Genomic DNA, 21135 nt, shown 5'->3' on the forward strand with positions numbered 1-21135 from the left:
GTTTACTCAGAAACTAAAATTGCAGAGGAAAGCAGCTAAAATAGGTCTAGAGTTAACCAGTATTGAGGATTTTAGTTAACGGTAAAAAATGATTTCCTCACAAAAAATGATTTTGGGAAGCTAGAGTGCAGCCTTGAGTGCAGTCAGCCTGTTCTAGCACCAACACCCCATGTGATTCCCTGAGCATTGCCCGAAGGAAGCCCTCCTGGGTTACTCACTGACTGACATCACAGAGTGTAGCCCAAAACACAATAAAGATTTGTTTTGTTTTTGTTGCTGAATAAACAGGACCTTCAGTAGTCTTTGAAGTTTGGCAGTTGGACTAATATATGTGTGTAGTGAAAGTAGTAGAAATACATTTTTTGAATTTTTTATTTAGACACTATGATTTATATGGTTGTTTACAAAGAATTTTCAGACTGTATATACAATGTTTCTACCTCTGCTTGTATGACCTTTTGAAGACTTTCCTTAAATGCTTTGTTTAAAATCAGGTGCTTAGTGATGTTATAGATTAATAAATTATTTTTGTCCAATTTTAAATTTCTTCATAGAGGAACTATTAGCCTTTTAATAAAATTTGGAGGGGGGGTACCACACTGCCAGTTCTCAGGGATTACTCGTGGTTCTGCACTCAGGAATTATTTCCAGTGGTACTCTGAGGACCAGATGGGATGCATAGAATTCAACCCATGTGTTTTCTCTGGAATGTGACTTTAAAACTTTTTCTTGGATTAAAGTAATATAATTCCTGCTGTTGCAAAATTTATCAAAGCCTTAAAGTTTATTTCTCTGTTGTAATTGTAAATAAGAATTAAAGAATTGCTTGACAGTTATTTTTGGACATCTTAGTCCTTTAAACATTATTGACCTATATCTTGCTTTTCTCTAAGGAACTTGTGACATGTGTTTATATCTTCAATAACTAATACTCTAGCAACCCAGTAACTTCAGTAACTAATACTCTAGTTACTTTGAGGTAACTAAACACAATGCATGTTCAGGCATTCATAAAATTTGATGTTTGCTATTAATGTTAGAAAACTGAATTTTAAATGATAGTGTATGATTTATAATTTGTTTAAACAGCAAACAGTTTGTGGCTTTGATTTGTTACGGGCCAATGGACAATCCTATGTCTGTGATGTTAATGGCTTCAGTTTTGTGAAAAATTCCATGAAGTATTATGATGATTGTGCAAAAATACTTGGGTAAGGATTTTTCTTTATGTTTCTTCTTAGATTTGTTTTTACTACTTAATTATCATTTGACCTATTTTACCACTTTACGGCATAATAATAAAACCTAACATTTGGAATGTAGTAAGTATTATTTTAAATGATTCTGTTTTTTACAAACAGATGCATTTAAAGTTAATTTCATTAGAAATCAAAATAAGGATTAGTGGTAAACTTTATTTTTACGTGTTTGATGCCCTGGGTTCAGTCTCTGATATCAAACACACAAATGCGTATGTGTGTGTCTGTGCACATGTAATCTCATGAGATTACTATATGAATATGGGTGAGTATATTTCATATAGAAACTACTGCAACAATTTATATCCTTTATCCTGTTTTATATAATTTGATTTAAAAATGGTAACATTTTTTCAGAGAATCACGAGACAATCATTTTTAAACCACTGCAGAGTACACAGGGCAGAGCCCTAAGAAATGTGCCCTTTTGTGTGGGGATTGTGCCCGGCAGCCCTAAGATTGTGCCCAGCCCTGTGCTCAGGCGTGCTCTCATTTCATGGTTTGGGGGATCATGAAGATTAGGGGTCCGAGCTGGGTGAACTGGGCCCCCTCTAGGCCAAGCATGTGCTCCAGACATTGAACTTTTTCTTTAATTCTAAGAATTTACACATTAAGTGTATTTGAGCTGGGGAGATAGATCCAGAGGCTGGAATGTGTGTTTTGCATGTGGAAAGCCCAGGTTCTATCCCTGCAGTGCATAGTTCTTCAAGCAGCATGGGAATAATCCCAAGCACTGATCTGGAGCAGCCCCTGAGATCGTCGCATTTTGGTTCTAAAATATTTTCTAATAAGTGGAGTCAGCTTTTACAGTATATTTCAAAGATCTTTACTATAAACCTGAATAGGAAATCTGTAGGAACTTAGTAAATGTCAGCATGAATGATGCATTGAAAATAGAAGTTAAAGACCAACAAGAAGTGGGGTCAATTCAAAAGACACTTTTGGAAATTAAGTGACTTACTACTAAATAACAGGTGGGTCAGAAATGAAATCAAAAGATTCCTTGAAACAAATAAGAATAAAGAAATGAACTTTCAGAACATAGGGGACACAGCACAAATGGTTTTAAGAGGAAAGCTCATGGCAATACAAATGTCCATTAGGAAGGAAAAAAGTGCCCACATAAATAACCTAACTACAGAACTTAAGCAGCTAGAAAAAACCCAGCAAAATAGTAAAATTAGAACAAAAAGTACTGAAAGGGAAATCCAAATAACAATCCAAAACAGTGAAACCAAGAACTGGTTCTTTGAAAAAAATTAACAAGATTGGCAAACCAGTAGCAAGACTCAAATAAATTGGGAATAAAAAAAACCTACTAAGGTGAATCAGAACTAAAGGGGAGATGACACATGTGATATCACAGAAATGCAGAGGATCATCGGGAACTTGAAAAGTCTTTATGCTACATAACAGGAGACCATAAAAGAAATTGATAAATTTCAGAATCCCTAAACTTCTCAAAATGGAACCAAGAAGAAACAGACCACCTGTCCACGCCAATTACTATGGAAGAACTTGAAATGGTGATCAAAATTCTTCCCCCAGCCAAAAGCCTAGGCTCAGATGGCTTTACTAGTGAGTTCTTTCAAATCTTTAAAAGAGATTTACTCCCAGTCCTTTCCAGCAAACAATACACTTGTACTAAAAGACAGAAAGAGACATCACTAAAAAAAGGTGACCTAATTTCTTCATAAATATAGATACAAAGATCCTCAACAAAATTTTAGCAAACTGAACCCAACAGTACATCAAAAAGATCTTACACCATGGCCATATACAGTTCATGCCAGGAACGCAAGGATGGCTTAATATACAGAAGTCTGTCAGTGTAGTATATCTTAGGAATATATAGGAAAGTAGCAATCGTATGACCATATGATAGTTACAGAGAAAGCATTAAGGTTCAACAACCAATCATGATAAAAACTCAACAAAATGGGAGTTGAAGGAACTTTATTCAGTGTAGTTAAAGCAATTTAGCACAGTAAACATTCAGTGGTGAAAATCTGAAAGTCTTTTCTCTAAGATCAAACACAAGACAAGATTACCGAATTTCACAACTTCTTTTCAATATAGTACTAGGAGTCCTTAGTGATTTTGCAAAAAAAAAAGAGCTATTAAGGGCATTCAGATAGGAACAAGGGAAATCAAACTTATTATTTACAGATGACATGTTACTAAGGAAACCCTCAAGTCTCCTCAAAGTAGCTCTTAAACAGTTATACAGTAATGTGACAGGCTACAAAATTGCATACTGGAGTCCATGGTTCTACCATATGCAAATAATGAAACAGAAGACAAAGATATTTTTGAAATAATCCCAATTACAATTGTACCTCTAAAAATCATATACCGGGTATCAGCTTAACAAGAGACAGTGAAGACGTATGCAAAGTAAACTATAAATCACTACTGAAAGAAATCAAAAAGGGCATGAAATGAGAACACAATCCATGGATTGGAAGGATCAGTATTGTCAAAATAACAGTCTTGCCAAAGAATTGTGCAAATTCAGGGTAGTTCCTTTAAAAATATCCGTGACATTTTTTAAAAGACATCAAACACAGTTGAAATTTATATGAAGTGACTAAGTTATACACAGACACCCCCCTCCCCCCCCCCCCGCCAAAGCAATCCAAGGATAAAGAGAGAAGGCTTCTTTTTCCCCAATTTCAAGTTGTATTATAAAGTAGAAGTGATCAAAATAGTATGGTACTGGAGTAAGGATAATTTCGGACCAGTAGAATAGAATTGAGAGTCTAGAGACAGATCTTCAGAAATACATACAGTTAATCTTGCTAAAGGGTCAACGTGTATAAAGAGGAGCAAGGGAAAGCCTCCTCAACAAATGGTATTGATAAGTGGTCAGTCACGTGAAAAAAATGAATGCAGATCCCAAATGGGTTAGTTCCAGATAATCAAACTTGAATCCATAGATTATATTGAGGAAAACATAGAACACTTTAAGACATTGAATCTAGAGGTGTCTTCAATGATCTTCCATTGGCCAAACAAACAGAAGCCAAGGTAAACAAGTGGGACTGCATCAAACTAAGAAGCTTCCTGCACCACAAAAGAAATAATGAGCTTCATCATCATAATTGTGTAACATATGCCTTGTTAGGGCTGGAGCGGTTGCCCAGCAGGTAGGGCAAGAGTTGGCCTTGCATGCGTCCGACATGGACAACCCAGGTTCGATTCCTCCGCCCCTCTTGGAGAGCCCGGTAAGCTGTTAAGAGTATCTCGCCCGCACGGCAAAGCCTGGCAAGTTCCCCGAGACATATTCAATATGCCAAACACAGTAACAAGTCTCACAATGGAGACGTTACTGGGCCTGCTCGAGCAAATTGATGAACAATGGGAGGACAGTGCTACAGTGCTAAGACTGAGAGGAACAGTCAGTACCTTATATCTATTACCTTAAAGCACGGTGGTCCAATGGAAACATCATTAGGCCTGAAATAAAATAATTCTCTTTGAATCTTGGTTCTACCATTTTGTGTTCTTGGTTATAGCAAATCATACTACCTTCCTCCTTCATAGACTGAAGGATGATACTACTCTTTTTGAGATCCTGTATTTAAAGGAGATTATAAACATGTATAGAAAAGAGTAGTTCTTCAGTGAACACTTTTTGAATAAAGTAATATATATAAGTAGACTGCAGAACATTAGGAAGAAAAGGAAGATATATGAGACAACTAAGTAATTTCCTTAAGCAGCTTCAAAATTCATACTAAAATAATCCTTCAGACATATTAACTATTTCTTAAAGACTTGATAAAAATATTTCTCTTTTTGTTTTTAGCTCATTTTATTATTAAAAACAAAAAGTATAGATTTTGCTATTGAGTTCTCATTCATTCTTCGCAGACATGTTAATGAAGTAAAATATAAAACTAACGGTCACAAAGAAAGCACAATTCTCTTTGGACCTTGAGACTTCTGAGTCACAATTTCTCCATCACTGTCCTATTAGAGATGTGACTTTTGATTTTGATCAGCTCACCAAAAATAAGAAGGCATACTCTGAGAACAGGAAGCTTTTCTCTGTCCATGCATCATACTTGGGCTGTTTGCTTTTGATGTCAACCCTTGGCTGTTTGAGGCTATTAATTAAAGGCTGTTAATTTAAAATAATAAGAAGAATGAAATGACCAGAATAAAAAGCTTAACCTCACAGACTAGGACAAAATGTTCTACCACACATCTGATAAGGGGTTTGTACCCAAGATATATAAAGGACTGTTGAACTCTTTCAAAGGGAAAAAAATTGATCGCATCAAGGTTGATGAGATGAACAAAAACATCCTCAATGAAGACATACAGATCGCCAAAAGGAATATGAAACAATGCTCCACATCACATTATTGGGGAAATGCAAATCAGAAAAGCAGAGAGATATCATCTTACACCCTTAAGATCAGCACATACCACAAAGAACAGAAACAACCAGCATTGACGTGGATGTGAAGGAAGACAACCCTCCCTCACTGCTAGCAGTAATGTTGGATCTTCAGTTTTTCTGAGAATTAACATGGACATTCCTCAGACAACGTATTGAGCTTCTGTCTGACTTGGGTAATCCTCTTCTTGGCATCTATCCTCAGGGCCCACATCTCTACTCAGAAAAAACATCTGCACTCTGATATTCATTATCAGCACTATTCACAGTATCCCAAATCTGGGAACAGCCCAAGTACTGAAGAACAGATAACTGGATACAGAACCTGTGGTACTATATATGACGGAGTACGACGCAGCTATAAGAAGAGATGAGGGCACTCAATTTACCCTTATGGGCCTGGAGAGTATTCTGCTGAGTGAAGCCGGTCAGGGAGGGGCCAATAGAGAATGATCTCTCTCAGGTGTGGGATATAGAGAAACGTGGTAGCAGAATGACATGACAAGAGCAGAAAAAACTGAGAACTGGCCTTCAGTCAAAAACCTACCGTGCAGTTGGGATAATCATGGGGGCTGTTCACTGGGACAGAGGTGGAAGAGAGAGGACACTTTGGTGGTGGGAGTGGTGTTGGATTGTGTCGTGTGAAACCCTATCTTTAATGTTGTTTTCTTTTATTGTTCTCCCCCATTTCATTTAAATGCTGAGGTTTACAGAGTTGTTCATGATGGCTTTTCATAGCGTTCAGTATTCTAGCGCCTGTCCCATCGCCACTGTCATCGTATCTCCGCCGTTAAGCTGTTCGTGATGCTCCTTTACAGCATTCAGCATTCTAGCAACAGCCCTACCACCAGTCTAGTCACCATCGCTCCACCATTGTCTCCATTTTCCCAATCACCCTTCAGGCCTGCCCCCATAACAGGGTGATAGTAATTGATTTTATATTGCTTGTTACCCCTAGTTAGTGAAACAAAAAGAATTTCAGTAAAAGAAAATTTCCGGAAAGTGTTGCATTTTACCATGGGGGACGTTAAGTCCTTGTCTGAGGTTTTACTAAGCTGTTGTTGCAAGTTAAGCCTTCTGTGTTAGTGTTTTTGTTAGTCCGATTGGTAGGCTTCTATGATATCAGCAATAGTATTTAATAAAAAACTGTCCAAATTTTTAAAAACTACAACTTGAATAAATGGAAAATTTAACAAGAAAAAAATGAAAATTGATAGAGGAAGATGTATGGAATTATGTAAACGTCTTTATATTGTTCTGAGTAAAAATATAGCAAAGATTTTTTTTTTTTTAAATGAACAATTTAGAGGAGCTTTCAGTAGGTATGCGGTAAGGTGGAAAGAAATTAATAGTGGCCACACTGAGAGACAGTACTGGGTTTCAGAATGTATGTCATGATGCAATTATGGTGATTTATTTGAATTTACTGTGATTCATATTTTGGAAACCTATTCCATGTTTATGGCATTCCATTAGTGGGTTCTAAATCATCAGTTGCTATTATAATTTTTCTGAATCAAGATTGATTTTGGTGGGTTAATTTTATGTGCTCACAACATTAGTTTAAGTCCCGTAATTCTTCATCCCTTGTCATAAACTCATTTGCACTTTTTTTCTTCTTTTTGTCTTCCAGCAACATTGTGATGCGAGAGCTTGCCCCACAGTTTCATATCCCCTGGTCAATTCCTTTGGAAGCTGAAGATATCCCAATTGTGCCAACCACATCAGGAACTATGTAGGTTTGATTACTTTCATAAAAACTATCTGGATTTCTCTAATAGTTTGTGCTCTTTTATAAGTTTTTTTTTTTTTTTTGCTTTTTGTTTTTGTTGAGGTATAATGGATAACAAATATTATCTGCTTCTTTCAGCTATCTAGCATAATGGTGTGATATTTGTGTATGTTCTAAGATGATTGTAAGAGTTAAACTCAACTAACATCGCTTATTGTTAGAAAATTCTTTTCTTTGTAATAAAAACTTAAGGATTATTCTATAAAAGTTGCAAATAGGCAGTAAAATGGTATTAACTGTAGCTGTCATGTTGTACAATGATATATTTATAACTGGAAATTTACACCTTTGGACACCTTCACCAATTTTATCCCCACTGCTTTTGCTGCCACAAATCTTGTTTTTTTGTGTCTGTAAATTTGATATTTTTTGGGGGGGGGGGAGTGTTGGGTTTTGTTTATTTTTTGCGTTCTCCCCACCCCCCCAAGACTCTACAATATAACTTGGCATTAGTTTTCCTGTGGGACTTTTCAGTTAGCATAATGCCCTAAAGATCTGTTCATATTGGCACAAGTAGCAAGATTTTATTTTATTTTTTTAATATTATTTTGTTTTTATAAAGTTGTTCACAATAGATCATTGCAAATAATATTCAAATACCAATCCCACCACCGTGCACCTTCTCACCACCATAAGAGAAAAGTGTGTGAAGATTGTATTTCATCTTGGAGCCATTTAAACCCTTATATAAGTGATTACAAGCATGTATGTTAACCCCAAACAGATGTGTGCTACTTTCGGTACATCACTGGGCTAGAGTGTAAGAGGCCCAAGTTGCGTCTTCCAGAAACTTCTGTGTCGCTCTCTTCTGGGAGCTTTATTTCAGAGTCTCTGGATCTTGGCTCTTGATGAGATTATATGGCGCTTGGGGCAGTTTGTGGGTATGACTGCCGAGCTACTGGAAAACTGGGGAGCTGGGGGGAGGAGGCCCATTCCCAGTGAGCATGGAGATCTCAGTCACAGGTCCTGCATACCTGGGTTTTTCTGGAGGTTCCCTTATAGGTGAGGCTTGCTCGAGCTTGTGGAGAGCGGCATTGAGTGTGGCTATTCTGGTGGAGTTCTGGAGGTTTTGGGCAGCCAGGGTTCTTCTTGGGGCAGGGAGGGAAACTCAACCTACCCCCCTCTGAGTTGCCTCGGTGAAGACTGATTTCATTTTATTTTATAATCAAATAACATTATGGATTTAGTGCTTCAGCCTGCGGATGTGGTGGGATTCAAACTCAGGCTCTGATGTCTGGGATGTCCAGGTCCACGCCCAGCAGTGCTCAGTTCAGCAGCGCTGGGGGCTTACCCAGGGCCTCTCGCTTGAAGAGCTTTTGCCACTGACCCTGTGCTATCCCCAGCCCCTAATTTTGTTCTTAAATAGGCATTTTCAAACTTATTTCGAAGGATTTTTTTTTTTTCAGCAACTTGCCAAAGTCCTGCAGGGCTGTGTTCTAAGGTTCAGTTTGGTCAACACTAAATTACACCTCTTACTTTTAACTTAAAGATCTAGTTTTTTTGGATTTAATAACATCTTCAGATTTATGGTGCAAGACATATTAGAATGATATTCCGGATTTGCAGTCTATTTACTTCTGTGCAGAGTTAATGTCATTTATAGAGAGAGAACAAATACATATTATTATAAATATATAATAGAGCAAATATTTATAGAGGTATCTTAATATCTAATTTCTTTGATACATTAGTTTTTTCTTTTAGAATTTGATTTGTAAATTAAGAGTCATTACAATTGCTGTTCTTTATAGGTTCTTAAACATGGTAACAGATGCATCCAAAGAAAAAATTACATAATTAAATGTAGTAATACGAATAATTCTTTACAAATAAAAACTGAAAGCATATTCTTTGTAAATTCTAGGATGGAGCTTAGATGTGTTATAGCAGTCATACGTCATGGGGATCGGACACCGAAGCAGAAAATGAAAATGGAAGTGAGGCATCAAAAGTATGTGTTAGAGGAATGATTAATGTATTTAGGAGATAATTTAAGATTTCTGATAGATTAGCTATTTCAGTTAATGTGTTATATTGAAAATCTTTTTGTGTTGCTTTAGCTATTTCAGTTAATGTGTTATATTGAAAATCTTTTTGTGTTGCTTGATACTGATATTTAATTGTGGGTTCAAAAGAATCCACTAAAGAAAATTGTGTTTTATTTATTTTTCTATATATAGAGAGATTAGGGCTGGAGCGATAGCACAGTGGGTAGGGCGTTTGCCTTGCACGCAGCCAACATGGCCGACCCGAGTTCAATTCCTCTGCCCCTCTCGGAGAGCCCCGCAAGCTACCGAGAGTATCTCGCCCGCATGGCAGAGCCTGGCAAGCTCCCTGTGACGAATTCGATATGCCAAACACAGTAACAACAAGTCTCATGATGGAGGTGTTACTGGGCCCGCTTGAGCAAATCGATGAATAACGGGAGGACTGTGATATATATATATATATAGAGAGAGAGAGATTGGCATCTGAAAGTTATTGTGGCAATATTGATAAATCATCATCAACTTTGCCTGGCTCTTATTCACTACTATCAAGGTCTTCTATTGAACTTGGCATACTATCTCATTTTGTTTTCTGAGTGTTTTTTATCCACTTAGGCTTTTAGTAGAAAATTTATAGATAAAGATGTATAAAATTTCTATTCAGTATTTGATTGGGGGATGATAGAATTTGAAAACTTAGTACAACATTAAATGTGTTGAAACAGATTTCCTTATTGTGTACCCATTAACTTGAGAGAAGATACATTCTTTGTAATTAAATCATATATTCAATTTCTATATGATGGAGAAACTTGAAAATCACCAAGTGGTTATTGATATGCCCTAGGAAATAATTTTTTTCCGTCAAACTAGACAAGCAACATGATATAGTAAAGGTAAAGGCCCTCCCGTTGATCATCGATTTGCTCGAGTGGGCCCAGTAACGTCTCCATTAGAGATTTTGTTGTTACTGTGTCTGGCATATCGAATACGTCACGGGGAGCTGGCCAGGATCTGCCGTGTGGGCGAGATACTCTCGGTAGCTTGCCGGGCTCTCTGAGAGGGGTGGAGGAATCGAACTCGAGTCGACCATGTTGGCTGCGTGCAAGGCAAACGCCCTACCGCTGTGCTATTGCAAAATGAAAAGTATTTGAAATTCAAAACACCCCAGGTTTTCCCATATCTTTTATTTAGTGTTGTTGCATATCTAGTAGTCTCAGAATTTATCAAGTTGATTTAAGTATATGGCAGTAATCCTAAGTATTGCAAATTACTAATAGTGCAATGTTTTTTTTTTTATAAGATTCTTTGATCTTTTTGAAAAGTGTGATGGATATAAATCTGGAAAATTAAAACTCAAAAAACCCAAACAGTTACAGGCAAGTGCATTTGATTTCTTGTTGAGTTTTAAATCTCTAATGATAAAGTTACATAAAAATTCAATTCTTTATTCACTTTGTAGGAAGTGCTGGATATTGCACGCCAACTTCTTATGGAACTTGGACAAAATAATGATTCTGAGATTGAAGAAAACAAGTCAAAACTTGAACAGCTTAAGACTGTGTTAGAGATGTGAGTTCACTTTTAAAACACATAGTTTCGATAACTACTTGTAATGCTATTTATATACATTTTTTCTGCATTATTTTCTTCTTTTGTCTTTCTGCTCTTAATCACTGTAACTGAGGAGAAATTAAAAATCTAATGCGATTTTTATTTCTAGTGGTGAGAAAACTGTTGTATTCACAGTTACTATTTTAGTTTTACATTAACTTTAAGCTCAAAATAGAACATCAAGTTCAGATATTCTGTGATATACTATTGAGGATTAAGGTCTCATGTTCCATGTTTGACATCTTAGATCTTTGACATCTTGAAATCTTTTCTTTGGTTTTTAGACACATTTATGTGTCTTTACATACTGTAATGCCTGATCCTGTGTAACTTCTATAATACCTTAAAGTGTCTCATTTCTTTAGTGAAATGTTTCTGTAGTTTTATTTTTAGTGTGGTTAGGATGACTTAATGATACAGATTTCCTGATACAGATTTCCTGTTAAAATATTTTGAAAAATATTTGAACAGAGTAACTACTAATTAATAGAAGAGGCTTTTCTGTGTAAGAGTTAATTTTATTCTCTATATGAATTTTAGGCTTTGTTTCCTGGAGATCACATGGAACACTTACTGAATTATTTTCCATTTTTTGCCATTTTATTTTTCAGGTATGGCCATTTTTCTGGAATAAATCGTAAGGTCCAGTTAACTTATCTCCCTCACGGTTGTCCTAAAACATCCAGTGAAGAGGAGGGTATGTTATTAATGATGTCAAGTATCGTATGTTAATCATACGTTCCGGTTTACTGCTCTTTTTATTACCTTTAAGCTCTCTTCTGATCACTCAGGGACTGGCATAGTAAATATTTTTTCTTACTTTTCTGTGTATGTGTGCCCTGCCTGGCCGTGCTCAGGGCTAGGGATGGCTGCAGTGCGAGATGGAGTCCAGGGCAGCCTAGTGCCAGCCAGCGCCTCCCCACTCTTTCTGCAGCTCCCCCTGTGAGGAATGAAGGGAAAATAGAGTGGCGTTTTATCCATTGTGCCTCTGTTCCTTAGTAAGAGGCTTTGTTCTTTATTTTTTAAAGTTCTTATTCTTTTGAAAACTCTACCCTTTACTCTGGAGTTGCTTCTAAAAGTTTACGTATTTTTAACTAACTGCTTTTTTAACGAGCTTTAGTCTTCCTCTCAGTAGAAGAGAACAGAGTATATTGGAAGAAACTCAATAAATATAAACAGATTATTTGATGAAGCACAGTGTGATTCTAAGGTAGATATTTTCCCCCACCCAATAATCAGAATAAGCATTTGAAATAGCATCAGTGTTAATGAACAGTCAGCACAGAAGTAAATAAGTGCATTTCTTTTTCAAAGTGAAAATCTACAGGGGTTCAAAGAAACCATTTCATGTAAAACACGTGTCCTTAATAAATAATGCTAATAGTAGTAATGTCATTGATGCTGATCACTGTGAAAAGTGTTTTCTTACCTTCAAATTGATGAGAGTAATAATGCTAGTATGCATTTTTTTCACTGTTTTAAAATTTAACATTAAGAAAAATTGGTTTTTTATTTGGGTTTTCAATCACACCCAGTGATGTTCAGGGGTTATTCTAGGTCTGCACCCAGGAATTACTCCTGGCAGTGCTCGGAGGATCATACAGAATGCGGGGATCAAACCCTGGTCCACTGTATACAAGGTACTGCTAAACACTACTATCTTTCTATAAAATTTGACATGTTTGCTCATCAGACTGTGGTTTACTTGAGACAAATAAGGTATATCTTATTATTTATCGCTAGAGACATTTTATAAATACACCCAGCCCGGCTTATTATAAAAGTCCTTAAATTAATATTGTTTCATGTGGTAAATACTGACAAACTCCAACAGGAAGAATGATTTGCCTATGACTAATGTATTGTCTTTAGGTTTTTCAGAATTTATTTATTTTCAGATTATTTATCTATCTATTTATTTATTTTTCAAAAAACCTAATGTAGCTTTTAGGAGGTGAATAAGGATAGGCCTAAATTAAGCATGAAACTCATTGCTGTGGTGTTCCTCCTATATCTGAGATAACTTATTGGTCTACATCACACAGATTCATAGTTCCAATTTAAAAAGATGTTCTTGGATTGCATTTTATTGTATAATGTTACCAATAAATTAATAAAAATATTAGGCTCTGCCTTTCTTTCATTGTCTCATGAGTTAATGTAACTTCTGATTCAGCGTCATAAACAGTGTAGCTTCATCAGCAGTTGGTACCTTTTATACATCAGCTCTGCAGGACACTCTTCAATAAAGAAGGATCTGGAATGAGTCACTAAGGAGATCTTAATTGCTCATATCTAACATAACTGAGTGAAAGGCCTTGGGAAGACCTCTGTTGGAACAGAGAAGGGGAAAGCAGTGGTTCAGGAAAGTGAGAAAAAGCCTTCTCATAAAGTATAGAAAAGGGTTTGGAGCACTAGTAAGATTTTTCTAAGAGGGTGGAGTAGGGGATTGCCCTGACGCAAAACAGAGGCCTACAAAGTGAGGTCTGTTTAAGAACAAGCATAGCCAGAATTCCACTCAGTACAGAGCAGAGGGGAAAATCAAAGGTCCTTTTTTTAAAAAAGTCTGAAATTTGTTTTCTATCTCCACATGTCTTTTAGACAGCCGGAGAGAAGAACCGTCCTTACTGTTGGTTCTGAAGTGGGGAGGTGAGCTGACCCCTGCAGGCCGGGTGCAGGCGGAGGAGCTGGGGAGAGCGTTCAGGTGCATGTACCCTGGAGGCCAAGGTAAATCTCGGGCATGCCCTTCATTGCTGCACTTCCTACCTTGTGTTTTCTGACTTCTGGTTCACTTGGGGGATGTCATATTCTTTAGAGAAATGCAGTGAGCTAAAAATATAGCTTAAGTGATTGGAGGATTTTTTTTCAGGAGATTATGCAGGATTTCCTGGTTGTGGTTTACTTAGGTTACACAGCACTTACCGGCATGACCTTAAAATCTACGCCTCTGACGAGGGACGCGTCCAGATGACTGCAGCTGCCTTCGCCAAGGTAGATGCCAACATTTCTTACAATTACTAGACTTCCCATTAAGTGGGGCCTTGAAAATGATTTTGTGCCCAGGCAGTATCTGATAATCCCAAATCTGAATCTTCAGTTGAAGTCCCGGAAAGGCATGAAAAAGCTGGATTATCACTAAATTGATTGTCAGTCTCTTAGAAAATTCTGTGTGGAATGAGAGTAATTTGTCCCCTTCTCATTATGTGGCCTACTGAGCTTGACATCTGTGTTGACTTTTATTTATGGCTTGTAGGGGCTCCTGGCACTTGAAGGCGAGCTGACGCCCATCCTTGTCCAGATGGTCAAGAGTGCCAACATGAATGGCCTCTTGGACAGTGACAGTGACTCGCTGAGCAGCTGTCAGCAGCGAGTGAAGGCGCGGCTTCATGAAATCCTGCAGAAAGACAGGGATTTCAGTGCTGAAGACTACGAGAAGGTGAGTAATTGCACTGGGCAGCATGTGAAGCGTCCTCCTGAGCCCATTGATCCTGCAGCCCGTGTGTGCCCTGCCTTGCAACAGCTGCGGACCTGTGTTTTGCACATTGGTCTTTTGTTATCTTATTAGAGCCAGAATATGTGAATCTCTGTGCATTGTCAGGTGTGCGATGGCACAGTTGGTCCCTGGTCGGTGCAGGATTCCATAAGAGGGGCTGGAGTGATAGCACAGTGGGTAGTGCGTTTGCCTTGCACATGGCTGACCCGGGTTCGGTTCCCAGCATCCCATATGGTCCCCTGAGCACCGCCAGGAGTAATTCCTGAGTGCAGAACCAGGAGTGACCCTGGTGCATCTCTGGGTGTGATCCAAAAAACAAACAAAGACTATGGAAGAGTTCTTTCAAGGTGGTACTGGCCTTAGATTCTGATTAATCAAATACGAGATGAAGGCTCGGAGTCATAGTACAATTTTAGTCCAGTTCATGCCAGAGCTGCTGGTTCATGAATCACAGGTTTAGATTAAAACCGTTGTACTGTTGACCCAGTTTGCAACATTATGCTGTTAAGATTGTTTTATTTTTATCTGTGTGTATTTTATTTATTCAGTTTTTTTGGCAGGACGTTGGGGGTGGCAGATCTCAGGTTGTATTTAGAGGCCTGAGAGCCATCCTCTGTCCCACTCAACTTGGCTGTGTGGTTCTGATGTTTTGGTGCCAAGATTCATTACCATCTGCAGCTGTCTGACCCAGTGGTTCTGGGGGTGAGAGCAGCGCCCAGTGCTGCTGTGGGATCCAGCTATGATGGGGATCAAACCCAGGACCTCGCAGATGCGAGTCATGTCTCTCCCCACACCCAGGTTGTCTCTATTTTCAATGCCACGGTTTCATTATTAGTTTTCTCTTATTGTTTTCATTTAGTTTTTAGTACTAATTGACTGTTTTAACTTTCGTTCTTGTCTATGTCTTCACATCCTGGTGATTTGATCTTGGGCAGGTTGCTTACCTCACAAGTACCCCATTTTAGAAAAAAGGGAAGAAAGTATATTGTAGGCTTGAGGCCAGAGAATTAGTACAGGGGTTAAGGCTGTTGTCTTGCATGGGACCAGTCCAGTTTGGATCTCCTCGAGTACTGTCAAGGGTGGTACAAGTTTCCACCCCACTCAATAAAAGAAAAAATAGTCAGGATTATTAGATACAAATAATTCTTCAAAACAGTGTTCACTGCCAAGAGTTAAGAACCATATTTGCACAAATTGCAGTCAGTAAATCACCATCTGATCTTATTGCTCCTATACTTTTGCCCATTTTTTTCCTCTGTGAGTAATTTAGTGATCACTTAGGCTTAGTGTTTGGGGGTAGAGGGAGCTCTGAGGCAAGGTTCCAGGGTCCCAGGGCACTCCTCGCCGTCCCCGGCCAGCCAGGACGGTGGGTCTGTGCTTGGCCTTATTTGCTGCTCCACTCAAGCTGCAGGGGCCTGGCAGGCTGCGCTGGACAGCATGGGCGCTGCTCTGTATCTTCCCTGCCTCTGGAGTAATGTTTGTTCAGCAGCAGGAATTGCTAAGATTTTGCCTCTTTTTTGTTTTGGTTTGGTTTGGTTTTTGGTCCACACAGTGATACTCAGGGCTATTCCTGCCTCTTCTCCTAGGCAGTATGTGGTGGCAGTATGTGGTGAACCGTATGGGATGCCGGTGATATACCCTGGGTCAGCCGCATGCCTGGCAAGCACCCTTAACCATTGTACTATTGCTCCAGCCTTGAGATTTATTCCTTACCACCCTTTCTTTCATTCCATCTTAATTTGTGGAATGTGAATTAATTCTCCTGCTACTAGAATAATTGGTTTAGATGGTACTCTCAAACAATTGGGCAGAACTACATATAAAGTACATATGTCACTTGTTTGTAGCTTACTCCTTCTGGAAGCATTTCCCTTATAAAATCGATGCATTTGATTAAGAACCCCGTGGAGACCTGTGACAAAGTTTATTCTCTCATACAAAGTTTGACATCTCAGATCAGACATCGGATGGAAGACCCTAAATCCTCAGGTAAATGCTGTCTGGTTGGGTTTTTGTTTTTAGAACAGTAAAGTTACTATCCAATAACTTTAAACATTTTAAAGTAAGATGGCAAGTCTTAAGAAATCTATCTTCTCATAAATATGTAGGCATGATGTCAATTAACATATATGCAACAGAAGAGTTATAGTTACTGTAGTTTATTTGCAATCACATAAAAGAGGTAATAAAACATTGTTATTTGATTGTGCAGTATTGCTTTATAGTTAAGCAACTAATGCAACATAGCAAGAAGGAGCTAATGGTAACAAGAATTGGTATTCAACTTTAAGATCAGCATTAACAATTTTGGCATCCTGAACATCTTCCTGTTAAATAGAAATCCTTTTCTGCTAAAACGAGTATCTGTTGATTAAAAATAATGTGTTGGAGGCTGAGGAAGTGGCTCAGAAAGCTAGAATATGTGTTTTTCATTTGGGAGATTTGATCCTTGGCAGTGCTGGTGAAGGTGGTAGCTGCTAGAGCACCGTTGGCTGAGACCCTCAGACAAACAAAAGCCCTAAAAATGAGGACATATGAGTGTTTCATAATCAGAATTGAAAATATATTTGTGTAAATTTTTTGTTATAATTGGTTTGTTTGTTCTTGGTTTTGGGGCCACACCCAGGTGTGCTCAGGGCTTATTCCTGGCTCTGTGCTCAGGATCACTCCTGGTGGGGCTCGAAGGACACAGTGTGGTGCCATGGGTTGGACCCAGCTCGGCCATGTACAAGGCAAGCGCCTAAACCCCTATACAATTGCTCTGGCCTCTGACCCTAATTGTTCTTTATTATTATGATTATTATTAGTAGTATGTAACATAGGCAACGTTTCTAAGTTTATCAGCCTAATTCACTAATTCATGTATTTGTACCTTGAATCAAATCTGCAGAGCATATGATTGCTAATAGTATATGCATTTAGTTACATCTCCTTAACAATCTTACCTTTCACATTTAAAAATGTTTCTATTTATTGCTTTCTAATATGTCTCCTAGTCTCATTTTTAAAGTGAATATACTAATAGTGTTATGTTGTTTTAGATATTCAGCTTTACCATAGTGAAACATTAGAGCTTATGCTACGCAGATGGTCCAAGTTGGAGAAGGATTTTAAAACAAAGAATGGAAGATATGACATCAGCAAAATCCCTGATATATATGATTGTATAAAATACGATGTTCAACATAATAGTTCTTTGAAATTAGAAAACACAATGGAATTATATAGGCTTTCCAAAGCCCTGGCAGATATTGTTATTCCTCAGGTAAGTAACTTTCTTATATTGACACAGACTTTTAAAATTTCTATCAGTAGATAAAGGGTAGTTTCTTTTCGTGTCTCTACAAAAGCCATAACTTTTTTTGTTTTGTCTTTGGGCCATATCCGGCAATGCTCAGGGCTTCCTCTGCACACAGGAGTCACTCCTGGTGGGCCCAGGGGACTGTATGGGATGCCGGGGTAGAACGTGGATCAGCCTCTTGCCAGACAAACTCCCTACCCACTGTACTCTGGCCCCAAACCCATAACTTTAATATGACAAATAATTATGAATTGCATTTAAATGTATTGCTGATCTTACAAGTGATCATATCTGATAGTTTGTGATTCCAATTTTTAAGATTTAAATTCTCTACTAACTAGGAAGACAGTTGAAAAAAGGATGAAATAAATCACGTAAGTTTTATTGGGCACTTATGAGCTATTTGCTGTGAAAATGTGTGGGAACTGAGAGGTTCTTAAAAGTTATTTTAGCAGTTAATTTAATTTACATTATAATAGGAATTTGTGCTGTGATAGAATTGACATTTTTGCCTTTTCGAGGACAAGGGGCAGTGGTGGTGGAGCATATCTGGTATATCCAGGAGTTTTTCTTGGTGTTTCTCAGGAGGAAATCATGCCTTGCTGGGAACAAGATCAGCCAGATAGAAGGCATGTGCCTTAACCCCTGTACTCATACTCTCTCCTGGCCATTATCTCTGCACCTATTAACTAGTCTAGGTCCTTGTGAAAGTACATACCCTGGTCATTCATGGGGCCGGAGCAATAAATAGTACAGCAGGTAAGGCATTTGTCTTGTATGTAGCCAAACTGGGTTTGATCCCCGGCATTCCATATGGTCCCTCATTTACCACAAGGAGTGCAATCACACCCTTGAAATTGCTGGGTGTGACTCAAAAAGGCCAAAAAATCAAAATTTAAGAAAAAGTCATTTTTATATGGTAGTATATAAGAATATCTAAAGGAAAAATTTGGTATTATATTTTTCTGTGTTGTTTTTTTTTTTTGTCAAGTTTTTTTGCTTTATTTTGGGTCACACCTGGCAATGCACAGGGGTTACTCCTGGCTCTGCACTCAGGAATTATTCCTGGTGGTGCTCGCAGGGACCATATGGGATGCTGAGAATCCAACCCTGGTCGGCCTCATGCAAGGCAAATGCCCTACCCGCTGTACTATCGCTCCAGCCCCTGGTATTATAATTTTCTTAATGTGATAATAGTTATAACGTTATGACATAGCTTCATAAAGTTGTATGATTTGTTTTCTTGTTTATAGATTTAGAAATGTAGGGGGTTTCTCATATCATTTGCTGTATGGAGTCCAATAGCACACTCCTTAAATATTACCCCATAGAAATTTTTTTCATGGACTCACCTGAAATTGCATACAAGATCTCAACTCTAAATAATTTAGCCCCAGTTGATGGTGGCAAATTAAGAAAATGGATCACTTCAAAGTAGAGAGAGAGTAATGTGGAAATCATCTGCCCCACAGGCAGGGGGAGGGTGTGGGATGGGGGTATACTGGGATTTTTGGTGGTGGAGAATGGGCACTGGTGAAGGTACGGGTGTTTCATTGTATGACTGAGACTTAGACCCAAAAGCTTTGTAACTGCTCTCACGGTGATTCAATAAATAAAATTGTAAAAAATGGAAAAAAAAAGTAAGGTGGAGTTCTGCACAATTCAATCAGCTAATCAGTGGCTGAGTAAATAGCAGTCACTTAATCACTTAATCACTTAATCCCCGTTATTCATCGATTTATTCGAGCGGGTGCCAGTAACGTCTCCATTCATCCCGGTTGCGTGCTAGCGTAGCCCAATGGTATCTGTTCGTTTTAGGAACATGTAGAGCCTCAAACCGATCATTTAGGGTCTTGACGAAGAAGTCTGACCATCTTATAGGTGGGCGTCCACGTGATCTTTTGATGTCTCGTGGAATCCAATCAGTAATGGCTCTAGTCCAGCGGTTGTCTGTAAACCTCATTACATGTCCAGCCCATCTGATTTTTGATGTCTTGGCAAATGAGACAGCGTCTCTGATTCTTGAGCGTTGACGAAGATCAGAACTCCGGATTCTATCTCTCATTTGAGTGAATCGTGATATTCCAAGCATAGTTCTTTCGATTCCTCTTTGAGAGACCCGAATAGTGTTCTCATCCTGTTTTCGTAGGGTCCAGGTCTCTGAGGCATATGTTAATGCAGGAAGAATAGTGGAATCAAAGAGATGTGCTCGTAGTTGGAGGTTCTTTGTCCTTTTAGTTATTTCTTCAATGCTCTTGAAGGCATTCCAAGCCGCTCTCTTCCTCCTGCGTAACTCAGGTGCCAGGTCATTCATCATGTTGATTTCTCGACCTAAGTATATATAACTGTTGCATTCGGAGATGGTGGTTCCGTTGAGAGCGAATGGAGCGTCAGGAACAAGGCTGTTTCTCATAAACATTGTCTTTGTAAGATTCAGCTGTAGTCCAACCTTTCCACACTCACGGTCAAAGTCCGCAAGCATTTGTGCATCTTGGCTGATGTTTGGTGTTATTAGAACGATGTCATCAGCAAAGCGGAGGTGGTGTAGTTGCCGACCATCTATCTTCACTCCCATGTTTTCCCATTCTAGTCGTCGCATGATGTTCTCGAGGGTGGCACTGAAGAGTTTTGGTGAAATGGTATCACCCTGCCGAACCCCTCTCTTGATATGGATGATTACTTCTTTGTAGAATGGTGAGATCTTGGTAGTGAATCCGCAATAGAGCTCACGAAGGATCCTGATGTATTGAGTTTGTACGCCCTGATTGGCTAGGGCTTCCATGACCGCTTCCGTCTCAACAGAATCAAAGGCCTTCTTTAAATCAATGAACGTTAGACAGAGCGGCATCTTGAACTCCCGAGATACCTCAATGAGCTTGGTTATTGTGTGGATATGGTCGATGGTACTGAATCCTTTTCGGAATCCAGCTTGTTCACATGGTTGTCCTTCATCTAGTGTTCTGCTAATCCTATTCAGGATGACTCGAGTGAATAGTTTGTAGATGACAGACAATAGGCAGATTGGGCGATAGTTGCCAATGTCGTGGATGTCTCCTTTCTTGTATAGTAGTACAGTCTTGCTGGTTTTCCATTGGGATGGAACCTTGCATTCAGACAGGTAGCGTGTGAAGAGTCGAGCTAATGTATTGATGAGTACTGATGGTAAGTTCTTCAGGTGTTCAGGTCTGATCTTGTCTGGGCCAGGTGCTTTTTGTTTCTTTACCGACGAGATGGCATGTTGGATTTCGGAAGGGAGAACATTGGGAACGACATATCCATC

The 21135-nt window shown here is 38.6% G+C and overlaps 1 protein-coding gene across 17 annotated transcripts in view; it reads left to right on the forward strand.

Annotated features, from left to right (window-relative positions):
* Positions 1-21135, forward strand: part of PPIP5K2 (diphosphoinositol pentakisphosphate kinase 2) — a 73800-nt gene that overhangs the window by 17144 nt on the left and 35521 nt on the right. For 13 of the 17 annotated variants that reach the window (XM_056106566.1, XM_056106573.1, XM_056106572.1 and 10 more), the window contains 11 exons: positions 1090-1211; positions 7301-7402; positions 9324-9410; positions 10751-10830; positions 10914-11019; positions 11673-11758; positions 13663-13788; positions 13931-14052; positions 14315-14497; positions 16402-16543; positions 17596-17819. In XM_056106566.1, coding sequence (XP_055962541.1) covers positions 1090-1211; positions 7301-7402; positions 9324-9410; positions 10751-10830; positions 10914-11019; positions 11673-11758; positions 13663-13788; positions 13931-14052; positions 14315-14497; positions 16402-16543; positions 17596-17819 — 1380 coding nt within the window. The remainder of the gene's footprint in view (positions 1-1089; positions 1212-7300; positions 7403-9323; positions 9411-10750; positions 10831-10913; positions 11020-11672; positions 11759-13662; positions 13789-13930; positions 14053-14314; positions 14498-16401; positions 16544-17595; positions 17820-21135) is intronic. The other 4 variants (XM_056106569.1, XM_056106571.1, XM_056106577.1 and 1 more) reach the window with 1 other exon arrangement.

Source organism: Sorex fumeus, unplaced genomic scaffold, assembly GCF_029834395.1.
Source record: "Sorex fumeus unplaced genomic scaffold, SorFum_2.1 ptg000131l, whole genome shotgun sequence".
Taxonomy (NCBI): domain Eukaryota; kingdom Metazoa; phylum Chordata; class Mammalia; order Eulipotyphla; family Soricidae; genus Sorex; species Sorex fumeus.